Source organism: Pocillopora verrucosa, chromosome 13, assembly GCF_036669915.1.
Source record: "Pocillopora verrucosa isolate sample1 chromosome 13, ASM3666991v2, whole genome shotgun sequence".
NCBI lineage: Eukaryota > Metazoa > Cnidaria > Anthozoa > Scleractinia > Pocilloporidae > Pocillopora > Pocillopora verrucosa.
Window position 1 is genome coordinate 7193088 of NC_089324.1, and position 17053 is coordinate 7210140.

A 17053-nucleotide genomic window follows, 5' to 3' on the forward strand; every position below is an offset into this window, starting at 1 on the left:
ATGACTTGTATATCAAGTACAATCAAACCTAGAATATCTGGACTCTTGGGGACTGGGGCTGAATTGTCTGGATAATTGATGGATGATCAAAAAGTTAATGAGCAAACAATATCATTTAATCAATAATGGAGATTCTCGAATCATTGTGCTTCATTGTTGACATCTGCCTAAACTATAACAAGTTATTAATGCATGCACATTGCCAATTCTATCATTCTTTGAAGCTGCATTAGTGAAATAGAATCAACATTGTTTAAGTACATCTGCATTGACTAATTAATATTCATTAAAAAAGAGGGAGCAGAGAAGGGAGTCCGGATAACTGTAAAAAAAAAAAAAAAGTGATCAAAGATCAGTTGTATTCACAAAACAAATAGTTCTTATTAGTATGAGAGGTTAGCCAAGAATGTTGTAACTTAAATTCTTGGCAGTTATTTGTCACCTGCAGACCTATTCCAGTCTCAGTTTTTAATTGAGGATATCATCACCATATGTCTTCTTTTTTTAAGTGTTTTTGGAGCCAACAATGTTGCAATAAAAATTATTGATTGATGAGAAAAATATCAGGGTTGCAGCAATACTTGGGAAGTCAGGTAAAATGTTTGTTGGAGCCACCTGAATCACAAGTGGAGGGGATTGCAAGGAAGCTGACATGAAATTGCACAATTCATGTGACTAAGATCAGTTCAAAAGAAGACACTAAAAATTAATGATTGATGAGGAAAATATTAGGGTTTCAGCAACACTTAAGAGGTCATGAAATGTCTGTTGGAACCACCTGATTCACAAAGGGAGGGCATCCAAGGAAGCTGACAAGAAATTTGCATAATTCTTGTGACCAACATCAGTTCAAAGATGATTGATGAGAAAAATATCAGGTTCGCAGCAATACTTAGGAAGTCCAATGAAATGTTTGTTGGAACCACCTGAAACACAGTTGGAGGGGGTTGCAAGGAAGCTCACAAGAAATTTTCATAATTTTATGCCTTAGATCAGTTCAGAAGAGAAACTGAACTTTAACTTGCATATTTACAATAACATCTATAAAAGTATTTTTTATATTGCAGATAACATATAAATTAATCGGTTTCAATTTTAACTGAAAGGGACTATGCACAAGCTCCAACTGAAAACTCACTTCCAGCTTCTTCCAGTCTTTAATTCAAGTAGAAATGATAGGCTCATAGGCATAATCAAGGTATTTGACTTGTTGATCCTTTTTGAGGTACAAGAAATTGACTTCCATAGTGAAATGACAGAGATTTAAACAAATTGCCTCACATTTTTAGCAATAACTAAGCTTTCGTAAGGGATTCTCTGACTTACAGTAATTTCAGCTACAAGTAAAATTTTGCAATTTTGAGTAGATGGTCCTTTTCAGAAAACAGTACCTCGAGAGGAGTTTAACCAAGGAGGATTGAGCAAACATTAAGGTAGTCAAGACCCTTACTATGGGTGAATACTCAATATATGTAAGTATATGACTAGGATAACAGGACTTGATAAAGCTGTTTGCCTAATGGGAAGGCAGACTGTGCAGCAAACTTATTCAAACCCCACATCACACCATAAAATCTTAAAAGTAGTGGGTTAAATGTAGAAAAAAATTCTTATAACTGTAGAATTGCTGACAGGTTGTACCTGTACATCATTTCTTGTACGTGGAATAAGCTGCCTTCAGTTGCAAAAAATGCCCCTAACATGTCATCTTTTCAAAAACATTTAAATTATTTGAATTGTATTGGTAGCCAATACAACAAATTGCCTACAATAAATCATTTTATCTTATCTTGTATTATCCTTCATCAACCAAATTTCTTCTGGAAGAACCTGAGTGATGGGGACAGCCTACATTTGTTATGCTTATATGCAACCCAAAAAACTACATTCAGCATATGACATTATTTCAGCCAGCACAGAAACTTAAATATTTCCACTGGAACAACATATAAAAAGAGAAATGCAACAAAATTCAAGTCAAACTACAAACATCTTTCAATTTAGTAATTTGTTTTTGCTAAGAAGCATTGACCTAGCTCAGTACTCAACGAAATTGTCCAGAGTTGCTTCTAAACATGACAGACTAGTTAGTCGAGGGAGTATTTTAATAGAATAAATACGACGTTACACTAGGTTTGGGCTAGACAGTCCTCAAAATTATGCCCTACTTTTGAATTAAGACAAAATTTTCCTTCAAATTCACTTGGATAGCGACCATTCCTTTCAGTGCCCGACGGCTGCCTAAAGAGCGGGTTGTATCGAGGCTGTAGAAGAGAAACTCTTTCACTTTTCACTTGTTTTTAAAGAATTTACCGATTTTTCGTTCGTTTTCTAGGAGTAAAACGATTACTTTGCATACTTCCAATAATTTTTTTGTAGCAATTCTCCTCTTGACGATAATTCATAGCAGTTAGCATCGAACTATGGAGAGGCGCTTTTGTAACACGAGAAAAACTCAAAGTAAAGGCTTGAATCTATTCTCGTTATAGCGTCAATTGGAAGTAAACTAATACAATTTCTGACTTATAATGAACTGAATATTAAAAAAAGAACCAAAATTTACCATAAAATAGCGCTGCAGCCGGAAAATTTCGAGTCACAAAGCCTCATTTTCGCAAGCCAACATTGCACACTCTTTCTGTAGTTTCCCGCTATGAATTTTTAAAATTCCCGGATATTCAACCCAGGCTTCCTCACTCAGACCGGATTCATTGGAAGGAGCGCTGAGGGAACGTGTTGATAGGGCGTTTCGTAGTGACAAGACAAAAATAACAAACCTGGCAATGAGGCGGCAGTATTAGCTTCCCCAAAGATTGAATACAACACATTTTACAAATCATATGAGTAAGATGGCCGAGACGTCTTTAACATGAACGGCAACATTACCATTCGAGTGGAGAGCCGGGTTTGGCTGATGGGCATCCAGATGGTTTGAGACCGAGTGCAGGTGGTGACCCAGGTATCCATAAGCTCCGATAAAGTCAATAGATAAAAAACACTCTCGTTTGGTAAAAAGTCTTCTGCTAGCCCCTGATCAAAATTTTTAAGGTTCAACTTCTCATGTTTCAAGAACACAGATTTTTTCATTTACCCAAGTTCGGACATTTCAAAACCTAAAAAAAACCAACATATGTTCGCTTTAATCGACACTTGTGGAAGAAACACCTATTACTCTCAGATAATTTAAGAGACCAGTTGGATGGATATTCGGTTAAATTTGAGAAATTCGTCGCATTAAATCCATTTAAAAGACGTGACCTGCTGCGAGACATATGACCACTGTGTGAAAAGGGCGCCGAGTTAGAGACTGAAATGGGGATGATATCAAAAGAATAGCTTTTTAGAGGATTGCGTTATCTCAGTCGCGCGAAAGAAATTTATTTGGACATGACTGACCACTTACACGCGCGAGTTCGGATTTCCCTATCACCCCGCGTGGATTCCGTGCTCTGAGAAATAAACGTGCGAGAAGACAGCTTTGTTTGTTTGTTGCTTTTTTTTACGCTTTTTACCAAAGGATTACAACATTTCTCAATTGCTCCTTCACACTCCGTATGGGATCATTTGCTAGTTCCGTAGTTCTATTAAAACTGGAGCGAACATTTCATTGTGAACATTATTTTCTCATCAAAAGATTATTACATTAAAATTTCATCAATGTTTTGTAGACGTCGTTTGTGGACGCTGCAATGCCGATGGAATGTAACTGTCACTGGCAACGGAAATCGATTAATAAAACCAAGGATAACCGATCACGTTTCACACTACCTCGCGAAAGGTCTTTACCACTAATCACCTTCAGTGCCGTATAGTGTTTCGAACAAAGATAAACATATGACTGATATGCACTTAGAATCTGATGAAAAGCGTTCTGTTATGATATGTCTCTATGTCGCCCGCCACCCATCTAACACAGACATGAGCAGTCCTTCTTTACAGCTTCTCAGTCAACGAGGGGAATCCAAAGTTAGCGAGCGAAAATGAAAATCATGCGAGCCTCTCTCGTCGCCAAGCTGGCTCCACGCATACAGCCGAGATAGAGGACTGCTCATTTCTTCTTTCGATCTTTCCCACCTGAAGATCGAATAACAACACGATCGACATATCTCTGTCTCCTGTCATTCGAGTCACTATAAAATAACACCACGCATCTTGTACAATAATAACACGATAGAAAACTCGTTTTTGGCGCAATTTGAGTTATTGACCTTGGGTTGCTTCTAACACAACTTTTGAGTCTGAAATTCCTTCATAACAAATTAATTATACAAAACTTGGTCTGTGTTCAATCCAAATTCCATTGTCCCCCGAAATCACCGACAAATCTGAGCGCATGTTCTTTGCCATTTCATAGTTTGAAGTTTACATCATGCATGAGTTTCTCAATTTTCTAACATTAAAATTGCTCCTTCTTCACAACAATTACTTCTTCGCTCGGCATTTCTACGCATACAAGTTGAACCGCCTCCCCTGGTCCGTTGAGATTCGCGGACGGATACAGACAGTTGTTCAATAATTCTTGTTCGGTTTTCGTCAATGGCGGGGCAATATCATCATCCTCAGACTCGACATTCCCACTCAATAGTGTTTCATCCACACCTCCATTCGGAGAATCAGGCGCCAAAGTATCTATGCTCTTCCTTAGTGAGTCGTCACTATGAAATAAACACCAAGGAAGTCATGTTTAGTTTACCTTTATGCAACATGAGAACGTGTATTGAACTTTAAAAAGGTAAATAAATCGCATTGTTGTGACAAGGGTCATTTTAAACCCAGCTGTTCAGATTTGATAGACGAAGGAAACTTCCTAAATATCAAGTCCAGTGTTTTGTCAAGGGACGCTTTCTAATACGCAACTTAAATGTATCAATTACTGCTCCGTTTGAAGCGAATTAAGCCTGAAATTAAACCCGGGCCATTAGAAGGCTGAGGAAAGCAGTCAACATTACAGCTATCGTGCTTTAAATCGCAGCTGATTGAAAAGTTCTCGACAAACTATATTTTGCTACTCAACGGAGGGATTGATGTCAATTTAAAAAGTATTCATTTCACACAAAGAAATGAAACTAGGCAATCCACTGAACAATTACTACCAAGCGTCTTATCTTAAGTAAAAAACACATAAGTAAACAACCATGTAGTGCGAGTTTCCTTTTACACAAAGAGCTAATTCTCGTGTGATCGTACCTTTTGTTCGAGGGAATTCTGTCGCGCTGTCTTCTATTTTTGAACCAATTACTCACTTGCTTCAAAGTTAATCCGGTCTGTTTGGCGATGAGGCGCTTCTCGTGCGGGGTAGGATAGCGATTTTGCTCGTAACATTGCTTCAGTAGCTGCCTTGATTTTTCCTTAAAACAGTACACTGTTTCCTCGCCGTCCCAAATAGTCCGAGGAAGTGGATACTTTCGTCTTATCCTATATTTGTCCACAGCTCCTAACTCTCGTCCTCGCAACTTCTCGGCCTCGCAGTAATGAGCTTTATACCACATGTTCTGCAGCATTTCATGCGAAGACGGATCAAATTCATGGCCTTCGAGTATCGTGTACACTTCGCGGAACCTTCCACGGTGAAACGCGACGAAAGCTCTCGCTTTTAGCACACTCTCCGTTCCGCTTAGAAGCTCATTCGGTGGGAGTGACCAAAGAAATCGAGCTAACCTCTCGATATCTCCTGATTGCCTCAGCGCATCGCAGACACAGGCTACCTGATCGGTAGAAAACGTCAAAGTTGCAGGCTCCGCTTTCGCTGGCGTGACGTTGTCAAACGCATCCATATCTTCCCGTTAAAGACCATTAAATTTCTCTGAGCTCAAAGGGTTGAGTATAACGCATTGTCCTTTCACTTTTTCAAGTGAGTGTGGCTGAATAGCTAAATGTGCGATTATGCCACAGCAGTTTGTTACAAATCAAAACCGCGTCCCTTGATTGGCTCGCACGTTCGCTAATCGATGACATCGGAAATTCTTTGGTCACAAGTCCGTTTGTCGCAATTAGAGGGCGGGACTTACCAAGTTAGGTGTCAACTTAGTATGCTTTGTTCTTGATAGGTATCAATCTATTTCGATCTGGATCTCGACCTTTCGACAAATCAGAGTAAAGAATTATAATTAGCAAAGGGATTTCTATTTTTTCACACCTATCATAACAAATCCCAACTTAGCTAACGCTGCTCAACTGAGAAAATTCGCACGGACTATAAAAACTTATTCATATCTACCGTTTAGCCACTTATAAAAAAAGGTATAATACACGAAAAGGTTAAACCACGTGCTACACTTCCTTAAACAGTCCTCTACTTGACAAGCACACCATTGTGCGAGAAAACGCGTGAATTTCCTGTTCGCGCATGGATAAAATATGTTAATTACCATGTAAATGTTTGGTTCTTAAGAAAACTTAAAATCGAGTGCCGCGTCGGCTTAAATAATGCATCAGGAATGTATTTCTTTCTTTTCATGAAGAACACTGAAGAACGCGTGCTATTTTATGACAGCTGTGTTGGTAAGCTTTCATTCGGTGTCTAGGTGTCAAGTCTGCCGCATTGTATCTATTCACAAATCCCTTTTATGGAAACTGTCTCATGTAAACACACAACCAGAAACCATTTCTCTACAGCTAAACACGGAAACTATGAACATTTTTCTTGCTCGTTGGCATATGACTTCACATTTGTAAACAGCTTTCGAGAATCACTATTTTGGTCTTCTTCGTTCGCGTGGATCGGAGTCATTTGATGCTGCTGACACGTCGCGCGCGAGAAGTTTGTAAATCACGTGCCGTGGTTGATACGTTTCCCCCAAGAATCCCAGAAGAATTGAAATCATCTTGGAAACCCGAAAGGAAACGAGCTTTCATTTTTTATTTTTCTTAACTAATCAGTGTAATAAACAATATATTTTTGACTGGTTAATGCGCGCCTAGTGTCCAAGTTATTCGGTAATGGTGGTAGTGGGCTTTGCCACGCAAGGTCATATAAAGAACTACGTATTCGCTAAAAAAAAAAAGAAAAAAAAGGTGAAGAAAACCAACCCTTTCTGTGGCAAATTGCGTAATATTCCACGTATAGTAGGCTAAAACTAATATTATCGTTTCCCCCACGCTCATATCCGTCTTTCTTGGAAAGCATTTCGTATCGTTTAGCTGCAAGGCTGACTGACAACACATTGCGTTACAAATTCTTTCTCGAGTGCGTGACCAATTCAAACAGAGCGCATCTTGCACTATGTACGTCTTCTCAAGCATCTAAAATAATTACCTAATTGTCTTTCTGACCGACCTGGCTCACGTATTGGGCATTCATCGAAGTTAGGCGCAAGTACGACGTCAAAGCTCGCGAGTCGAGCATGGTGACGCGTGAATCGCGCGTGAATCGCGCGTGAATCACTTGATATAAACAAGAAGTCCGTTCTGGAATCTGAAAGCCTGTTGAAAACTGTATAATGTTTTCGAAATGCCCAAAATTTCTCATTCATAAATGAAAGATCACATAATAGGTCGCGGATTCAAAATTTACGCTAACACAAGAAAGGAAACTACCAAACATTTCCAAGCTGTTGGTTTGATTAGAGACGGAATCGGATCTTTCCCTGCAGATCTCGTCTGCCACGGTCGAAATGGTGCCCTTTTCCGATTGCGTGACCGCTAACCCAAATTGATCTGTTACCGCAGGCACACATGTCAAAGACCGCGACTAGGTAATTTTTTTTAAGTCTGTACAGCGAATTTTTTTATTTTGCGCAAGAGAAACAAGAGGAACACAAACGCACACCCTTACTGTGAAGTTGACAGAGCATCATCAAAAAGTGTGTCCTATTTACGCGAAAGACGACTGCCGACAAGAAATGAGTCTTGTTGAGCGCCATATAGTTTCAGCCGTTTGCACAGGAATGGAAATATGTTTGCAAAGAGGTGAATTGGCTTCGTTGATAGTATTAATACTACAAAATGAAGTTTATCGCGACTTCCTATCTTATCTACGTTAGATTAAAAATAAGACGAAATGTACAAAGTGTAAAAAAAACTACTAATTGCTTGTGCCAGATATCATGGTGAAAGAAGTGGGAGAAATTCTCAAGCAAACTTTGTCAGAGACTCGAAAAACAAAGAGAGTCGTCTTGAATCATTGCACTTAGCGTTGTTCTCTTTTTTCTATCTTTTGAGAATCTTCGAATATCTCGGAATTGTTATCTCGCGAACAGTTCGTCTAGGCGCTTTCATTTCAAACGACTCTTGCTTCAGGCGATATCAGGGTGATGGCCCTTACGGTCACTTCCAAGTTACAGTTCTAATTCTAGCTGTGTCCTCACATCAAATATATCAGTTCAGGTATCTCAAATGAACGCTTAAGGCTCCAGCTTACTACGCGTGAGAAGTACCATTCGTCAGACGTAAACTAAAGGCCGGCGTTCAACAGAGAGCCTGGGTCAAACGAGCGGGATCGTTATGGTCAGGGTAAGAACCAGATCCATTTGCAAAAAATCGATCACACTTCATACTCACACAACTCCACTGGGCTCCTATTGATTAATATTGTGCCAGCATAATTGTTGGCATAATTTGTCGAAACCAGCACAATGTTTGCACTTTTTATGAAAGTAGCACTGCTGGCATAATCAGCACACACAGTATATTTCAGTTTAGTATTTTTGAAGGGAATAATACCAGAGTCATGACTTGTTTTGATCTCTGATATTACTTATTTTCAAGTTCAGTTCATGGTTCAGAGTGCTTTCATGTTTGCAATGTCTTAGGGGAAGAAGGTTATCACAATACTCACGTTGTTCCTCGTTTAGGGGACTGAGCACACCAGAAGTGATGATTACGTTCATTCCAGATTCCACTTTAACAAGCAACAAAATGGGAGTAGTTAGTTATGTTTTATCGGAGCAAGTGCGCATAGTAAATCGAGATGAAGAAGATATATGATATATAATTATAATCTGAACTTGCTTTGTGGTTTTTTTTTCAAAGAGCATACTTTAACAAGGCCTAACACAATTTTTAAAAAAGAGCATAACTTGGAAAAAAAGTTAGACGATACTAGTAGCATAACATGCTGCCTTTACAAGCACAATCTAAGCGCAACCGGCCGCGCACGCAGGCTATTCGAGGAAAACGTTATCTGATTCAAATAGACACGCGTTGCAAGTCAAAACCGGTAAAGATATATGAGAAGAAGAAGATATATGATATATAATTATAATCTGAACTTGCTTTGTGGTTTTTTTTTTCAAAGAGCATACTTTAACAAGGCCTAACACAATTTTTAAAAAAGAGCATAACTTGGAAAAAAAGTTAGGCGATACTAGTAGCATAACATGCTGCCTTTACAAGCACAATCTAAGCGCAACCGGCCGCGCACGCAGGCTATTCGAGGAAAACGTTATCTGATTCAAATAGACACGCGTTGCAAGTCAAAACCACCGGTAAAGATGTCCGTGACACGCATCCACAGTTCACTTGTGAAGCATGCTATGCAAAGCTCTTTCCTCAAAGGTAAGAAGCGCAAGGAAAGCACAAGTTCATATGTTATGAAAACATAATTTTTCAAGGCTTTGAAAGCCCATATCAAGCACACTAAGTACACCCTTGGTAGCTGATAAGATCCTAATAATACCTCTAGCCCCCGGATTTTCCTTTCACCCTTGAAAGTCTGTATCAGTTTTTTTTTTTTTTTTTTTTTTCATAATTTTGACTTAGTGAAATTAAGCATCGTCTTTGGAAATCGTTTTTCTGATCACCCTTCTGCTTGACCATGTGTCGATGCCGTAAGGAAATATTACACAGTAATCATTCTTGAGAAGGAGAGTGAAAGTTTTTGTAAATGTTCACTATGCAGTGCTCCTTTTTGGTCTTACCATCGTTTTAGTTCATAAATACTGTGGTGCAACTCAGAGCAATATCTATTATTTCCAGGCTGAGGTTAAAAGTTATCGCTGAGAAAACCTGGTCAGGATTTCTTTTTTTTCCAGGGAACGCAAACGCAACGATGCAAGAGTCAAACACTGACTCTTACAGCTGCTGCACTTTTGCATTCCCCCCTCCCCCCTCTTTTTGAAAAAGGAACACTTTATTGCGCCGCCCAGCAGGGGCAAAGAGTTTTCAATCGAAATAGAACGTTCAGTCATTTTTAACAAGGTATTAGGTTCGGCTCATCAGGCTAAACCCTTAGCGGTCTAAAGCTGCAACTTAAGACAAAGAATCAGATGGTATTATAAATACTATTCGCTCTTAGTAATCGGTTTATTTAAATGTCTTGAGCGGTCTTCCTGAAATTTATGAACACTCTTTTTTATAAGAACATCTTGTCTGCAGCTGAGGCTAAATATTCTTATTTTATTCTGCGATTTGCGCCTGAAAAACGCTCTTAACATGTTCCGGCTTAAAGTTGTGAAGCAAAGTATTTCAATGAATGAATTCGGACGTGACCATACTAAGTTCGGTTACAAACTAAGTTTTTCTCCATTGTATTGTGCGATAAGAAAACCGCATTGTTAATGTTAAAAAAGGTCTTTCAGTTTTGAGTCAATTGTCCTGTTAGATCACAGTTTTGCATTTCTTTTATCTTTATTCAAACTTCTCACCAAAAAAAAGGCAAAATAACGACGTTCTTGACTGAATCTCAGCATGTGCATGTTCTTAGGATGCTCTTAAAATTTTGGTTAATCTTAGCCTGAGTGTTCTTATAAAAAAGGTTCTTATATAAAAAAAAAGAGTGTATCAGTCGAGTGTGAGAGATTATTCAGCGTTAATTGATTTCCGGTTGATTTTTTGCGATAAGTGACAGATGATTGAACAATAGGATCATATTATGTATTTAAAATGAGAGAGACCAGAGCGTGAGACAGAGAACGGTGAGAGAGAGCGGGAGATTAAGTTGATTTTATAAAATAAAACGTGAAGTTTCGGAACATAGCAGATTCTTTAGTCTCATTTCCGACACAGTGGCACCTCCGACGGGACGCGCGAAGCATGGAGGAACTAACCAAAGAAGCAGAGGCTAAATTGCAGATGTTGCTGTACACTAATGGAAAAACACGTGGCATTGTGGAAAAGGGAAACCTAGGAGCGGTCGCGCGACATCGCGACAACCTACAAGCATTAGTAAAAGAAGTAGACGCGCTTAAACTAAAGGTTGAACAGACCATGTTCAAGGCCGGGAAAAGTGCAGAAGACGTTGGAAGTTGGAGCAGTAGCATTGAAGAACCGATCGCCGAAGCTGACGAAGAAGTTTCGCGACTAGAAAAATGGCTCGTGGAGACGAATGGAGAGATCGAACATCGAAAGCACAAGGACGAAGAAGAAAGGAAAGCCCGTGCTCGTGAAGAGGAGCTTAAATTCGAAAGAGAGCAAATGGAGATGAAGCTAGAATTCGAACGCCAACTGGAAGAGACCAAGGCAAAACAGCAACCTGTTGAGAAGGTTAATCAGACTGAACAAAGGACAACAAAGCTACCGAAACTACAGATCACAAAGTTTAATGGGACGTATGAAGCATGGCTGCCGTTCTGGAACAAATTTCAAGCTGAAATTGATAAAGCAAGCCTTGCGTCTGTGACCAAGTTTGCATACCTAAAAGAGCTGGTAGATCCAAAGGTTCGAGCGGAGATAGACGGACTGCCTTTCACAACAGAGGGCTACGAAAGGGCAAAGAATATCCTCATCGGCGAATATGGGAAAACGAGCGAGATCGTGAATGCGTACGTCCAGAACATCGCGAATTTGCCTGTCATTACAGGAACACAACCTGCGCCTATCCACGAATTTTACAAGAAGCTCGTGTACAATGTGCAATCTTTGGAGACACTGGGCAAATTGAAAGACGTCACTGGAAATGTAAGGAGTGTGCTCGACAAACTAAAGGGTGTAAAAGCAGATCTAGTGAGAGGACAAGTGGACTGGCAGGACTGGGACTTCCCACAGTTGATAAAAGCTTTGAAAAGTTGGAAGGAAATCAACCCCATTGGGAACGGCGCGGATAATGCGGGGAAGCAAGGTGCTAAATTCCGCGATCGCGAGAAAACATTTCACGCAAACGAAACTACGCCAACACAAAGAGGGTGCGTCTACTGTGACGCAACTGACCACAGAGCTATGAATTGCGACAAGTTTGTGACAGTTGGAGACCGCAGGAAGCAATTAGGACTGAAACAGCTTTGTTTTAACTGCACCGGAAGTCGACACCGTGCTTCTGAGTGCAAATGCCGTTCTGGCTGCCAGATCTGCAGTCGAAGACATCATACGTCGATCTGTGACAAACATACATCGCGAGACCAGCTGATGACCACAACGAGCGCAGAAAGGAAAGGAGTGGTGTATCCTATGGTAACAGTTGACGTGAACGGTGTTAAATGCCGAGCATTGTTGGATACAGGAGCCGGAAGTTCCTACGCTTCATCAACGCTTCTGAACTGTTTACATTTGCGCCCTATCCGTCAACAATTCAAGCGCATTGAAATGATGTTTGGTACTTCAAACAAAGCGATAGACATCTATGGCCTACAAATTCGAAGCGTTGATGGTAAATTCACCTTAGAAGCCGAAGTAAACAAAGTCGACCGCAATGAGTTGTTGACATTGGAAAACCCAAAATGCGCAGAAATCGTAGCTCAGTTTTCTCACTTGAAGGGCGTAACCACAAATGATAACGACGAGAAAGCGATGTTGCCTGTTCATCTGATCCTTGGAACAAACGAGTACGCTAAGATCAAAACAGGGGCAAGACCAAGAGTTGGGCGCTCGGGAGAACCAGTAGCAGAATACACGAAGTTCGGCTGGACGATCTTGTCACCTGGAACAGAGTTGGATCTCAGCAACATGTTGTTAACGCAGACCTCCGCAATTGATTACGAAGAATTGTGCAAGTTAGACGTCTTGGGGTTGAAGGACAATCCAAGTGGAGACCAGGAAACCGTTTACGAAGAATTCAAAGAGCAACTAACTAGGAGTTCAGAAGGCTGGTACGAGACGGACTTGCCCTGGAAAGGAAATCACCCCCCCCTACCGAACAATCACACTGGAAGTTTAAAACGTCTCAAAAATCTCGTGCGGAAGTTAGAGATACAAGGCGAGCTGGAGAGGTACAACGACATTATCCAGACTCAACTGAGCCAAGGGATCGTAGAACACGCTGACGAGGTGGTCAAGGACGGAAAAGAGTTCTACATTCCTCATAAAGCGGTCGTGCGCGAGAATGCAGAATCTACAAAGATACGCATTGTTTATGATGCTTCTGCAAGAGCTAATGCAAGTGTCCCCTCACTCAACGAGTGCCTCGAAATCGGCCCTCCACTACAAAACCAGCTTTGGAACGTGCTGGTACGAAATAGGTTCTATCCCGTGGCAATAGCTGGCGACTTAAAACAAGCATTTTTGCAAATTCGCGTCCGAAGAGAAGACCGAGATGCCTTACGCTTTCATTGGATAAAGGTTCTGGCAAGCAAACAAGTAGAAACCTTGCGATTCACTCGAGTACTTTTTGGCTTGGCACCGTCTCCATTCCTCTTGGCCGCAGTTATCAAAGAACATCTACAGCGATACAAAATGGTGAACCCGGAATTAGTAGAGGAGATAGAGCGCAGTATGTACGTGGATGATTTAATCAGTGGTGGGGAGACAACAGAACGAGCGTTAGAAATCAAGATGACAGCCACGACCATCTTTGGTGAGGCGACTTTCAAGCTGCACAAGTGGCATTCCAACGATCGGGAACTAGAAGTTGAAACTGCGACTGTAGATGAAGAAAGTCAGAGTTACGCCAAACAACAACTGGGAACCAGAAAGGGCGAATCAAAACTGCTAGGAGTCCCCTGGGACAAAGAAAAGGACGAAATTCAAGTCAGCTTCCCGATTTCAACCGCTGAGCCGACAAAAAGAGGTATTCTTGGAAAAGTCGCAAAAATCTACGATCCACTCGGTCTGGCTTCACCCGTGACCCTCTCTGGAAAAATGCTCTACAGAGATGCCTGCGACACGAAGATCGCATGGGATAGGCCCTTACCAAGTGACTTACAAGCCAAAACAGAAGGAAAGGCCTATCTTGCATTGTACGCGTGCAGTCTTACCCGAGGATTATTCCTGGAAGTACTACCAAACCTGGCAACCAGTGAATTCCTAAGAAGTCTAAAACGGCTCATCGCGCGCCGTGGGCGTCCGAAGAAGATATATTCCGACAATGGCAAAACCTTTGTTGGCGCCGAGAAGTGGCTCAAACAAGTTATGCGTGACGAGAAGACACAAGATTACTTAGCACATGAGAACATCAAGTGGCAATTCAACCTCAGCCGCGCCGCTTGGTGGGGAGGACAGTTCGAGCGCCTCATCGCACTGGTAAAAACAGCTTTAAACAAGACTATCGGATGCGGAATGTTGACCTGGACAGAGCTGTGTGAAGTGGTACTGGATGTGGAGATTGCTTTGAATAATCGCCCTTTATGTTACGTCGAAGACGACATACAGTTACCCGTGCTTACCCCTAACTCACTGCTATTTCTTCGATCAAACCAGCTGCCAGAGCTGGAACCACACCATCTAAGAGAATTTGATCTGCGTAGAAGAGCTAAATATTTGCGAAGGTGCAAGCAGGCTTTGTGGACCAGGTGGACTACCGAATATTTACGAGGGTTGAGAGAACGACACCGGATGAAACACAAGGGTCAAACCACGCCCTTGGCCAAAGGAGAGGTAGTCATCATCAAGGACGAGGAACGAAATCGCAATAAATGGAAAATTGGAATCGTGGAAGATCTGATTCCGGGACGAGACGGAATCGTTCGAGCTGCCAAACTTCGAGCGGGGAAAGGAACACTTGAACGGGCGGTACAACACCTTTACCCACTGGAGCTGTCCTGCGATCGGGAGAATGTACAGGCTCCTCTGCAGCTCAACCCCTTAGCCCCGACATTCAGGCCCAGGAGGGATGCAGCGGTAGCCGCTCGTTATCGCATTCAAGATGCGAACATTGATGCCGATTAGAGATATTTAGGAACACTGAACTGATATACTGGACTAACTTTCTGTTTCGTTCATTGAATTTCAAATTTTATCGAGCGCGCCATTCTAGTGTTTTTCTCCGTTGAGAAAAACAGGGGAGTGTGTGAGAGATTATTCAGCGTTAATTGATTTCCGGTTGATTTTTTGCGATAAGTGACAGATGATTGAACAATAGGATCATATTATGTATTTAAAATGAGAGAGACCAGAGCGTGAGACAGAGAACGGTGAGAGAGAGCGGGAGATTAAGTTGATTTTATAAAATAAAACGTGAAGTTTCGGAACATAGCAGATTCTTTAGTCTCATTTCCGACACAGAAAATATATTTCTTCTAGCCAGAAACTCGATTTATTGGAATCTAGAAATGTTCAATTATCCTCCGGTACTTAAAGGATTTCCGTTTGACATCATCAAGTCCATTATATCAATGTTTCCGTCCGCCGGGAACGTGCACGTAAGCTGCCGCGCCATCTCACCAAACCACGGGTCTCAGACACGCGTAATTGATACGCAGGACTCTGTTGGGGGATGTCTAGTTTATTTTATAATTGTACAACGAATACGATTCCTACAGCAAATAAAAACTGAGTTCCATAACTAGCCGTAGCATATTTATCACAATGCGGTGTCCATAAACATTGCGTCGCCGCATCTATTCCTTCACCAACAACAGCTCCAATATAAACCTGTGATACTATTTTACATCGTCCTTCGATGCACTCCTCAACACGAACTTTTATCAATTCACTTAGCAAGGGGCCAAGCCGGCCAAAAAGAGTATGATCATATTGCGAAAATTGCGACAAATACGACGTAAGCACGTCCAAGATAATCTTCCTCAGTTGCTCATCTTGAATACGGACTCGGAGGTCCGAAACAGTTTTAGCGCGGGCTCGTCGACCCGAACTCTTCTCCGACGATTTCACAGCGTCGCTTTCGGGAATCGTCGCCAATGGATTCCATCCATTTAATTTACTCAGTTCCGACAACGGAACATTCGGCCACGTTTGGGTTCTCTTTCGCCTCCAAAATCGATCCACCGGCGGCGAAATACGTTCAAGTTTCTTTAGATTCATTTCTTTGGCCCGTCCTTCAACCTTTCACATACATCGTAAGTTATTTCAAGTGGTCAGTGTTTGTAGTGTTTTCTCTTGAATCTGTTTAGAAAGGCGTCATCGTTTTCCCAGATGGTTCAATTTGATTCGCGACTCTTTTCCTGCATGAAGTATTTTCTTCAGACAACACTCCACTTCAGCTGTATGAAGCACAGATATAAAGTTGCTATAAGTACAATTTCTTGAAAAGTCAATGCCAAGGTCGGAAGAACTAATAAGCTTTCCTTCACAACGAGAGAAGTGCACGAATTGGCAAGAACTGTGCGTGTCAAGGGTCAAACTTGTTACTGCTTGAATTTAACTTCGTCTTACTTTAAGTCAGCAACTTTCCCAGCATTTCTTTACCAGGATTCCAAAGAGAAAAAGTGTTGACAATGATTTTCACGTTCACCACAGTGACAGGATTTTACTTCAATTCCTGGTGATTGGAACAGACAAGATTCGATTGGGTAATTCAGACTTCAAAGGGAAGGATTATGACCCCTTTGTCAGACTAAGAAATCTGATCTCCCGCCCGATTGCATGCATGCTATTTTTGCGAAATGACCTGAACATTACGCGCGACTATTTCTTCCTTTCTGCTTAGAGACATTTTCCGTGAGCGTCACAAATTTTGTCTACAGCTCAGTGTCAATGAAACAATGCCTCAGCTGGAGGCTAGGCGAATTAATTTGTCTCTCCTCGGACATGCGACAAAATATCAAACACAGAACCTAAAAGGCCCTGACAGAAGACCGAAAATTCAATTTGTTTTTACATTTGACACGATGATCTAACCTCCCTAAGTATAATTTTCTCCATGCAATGCACAAAGATGACAGGGCATTTTTAAACCAAATTAAATACTAACCTTGAATATCATTTAATCAACTTTAATTTCTTCTTCTCCATCTTCTAAACCTTTGGACATATTTTTCACCTGTGGGCAAAGCATCTGGTTTATTTT

At 41.1% G+C, this 17053-nt stretch overlaps 4 protein-coding genes across 4 annotated transcripts; 2 read left to right on the plus strand and 2 right to left on the minus strand.

Annotated features, from left to right (window-relative positions):
- Nucleotides 1-3452: 3452 nt before the first annotated feature.
- Nucleotides 3453-5893, minus strand: LOC131773777 (homeobox protein SIX6-like). The gene is made up of 2 exons (XM_059089730.2): nucleotides 5188-5893; nucleotides 3453-4655 (listed from the first exon to the last, which is right to left on the minus strand). Exons 1-2 carry the CDS (start codon nucleotides 5772-5774, stop codon nucleotides 4397-4399), a joined length of 846 nt encoding a protein of 281 aa, XP_058945713.1. The 5' UTR covers nucleotides 5775-5893; the 3' UTR covers nucleotides 3453-4396.
- A 4964-nt stretch (nucleotides 5894-10857) lies between these two features.
- LOC136277558 (uncharacterized) lies at nucleotides 10858-12280 on the plus strand. Its single transcript, XM_066159934.1, has 2 exons — nucleotides 10858-12107; nucleotides 12220-12280. Exons 1-2 carry the CDS (start codon nucleotides 10972-10974, stop codon nucleotides 12278-12280), a joined length of 1197 nt encoding a protein of 398 aa, XP_066016031.1. The 5' UTR covers nucleotides 10858-10971.
- Nucleotides 12184-15185, plus strand: LOC136277932 (uncharacterized). The gene has a single exon (XM_066160839.1). The coding sequence runs from the start codon at nucleotides 12280-12282 to the stop codon at nucleotides 14971-14973; it is 2694 nt and encodes an 897-aa protein (XP_066016936.1). The 5' UTR covers nucleotides 12184-12279; the 3' UTR covers nucleotides 14974-15185.
- Nucleotides 15186-15534: 349 nt separating this feature from the next.
- On the minus strand, nucleotides 15535-16068 carry LOC131773787 (dynein light chain Tctex-type 5-B). The gene has a single exon (XM_066159935.1). The coding sequence runs from the start codon at nucleotides 16066-16068 to the stop codon at nucleotides 15535-15537; it is 534 nt and encodes a 177-aa protein (XP_066016032.1).
- Between the last annotated feature and the right edge of the window lie 985 nt (nucleotides 16069-17053).

Coding starts and splice junctions, on each gene's coding strand:
- LOC131773787 (XM_066159935.1), bottom strand. CDS start 16,068: ATGAATCTAAAGAAACTTGAACGTATTTCGCCGCCGGTGGATCGATTT.
- LOC136277558 (XM_066159934.1), top strand. CDS start 10,972: ATGGAGGAACTAACCAAAGAAGCAGAGGCTAAATTGCAGATGTTGCTG. Junction 12,108..12,219: donor AGAGCTATGAATTGCGACAA/GTTTGTGACAGT, acceptor TCTGGCTGCCAG/ATCTGCAGTCGAAGACATCA.
- LOC136277932 (XM_066160839.1), top strand. CDS start 12,280: ATGACCACAACGAGCGCAGAAAGGAAAGGAGTGGTGTATCCTATGGTA.
- LOC131773777 (XM_059089730.2), bottom strand. CDS start 5,774: ATGGATGCGTTTGACAACGTCACGCCAGCGAAAGCGGAGCCTGCAACT. Junction 4,656..5,187: donor AGAATTCCCTCGAACAAAAG/GTACGATCACAC, acceptor TTTATTTCATAG/TGACGACTCACTAAGGAAGA.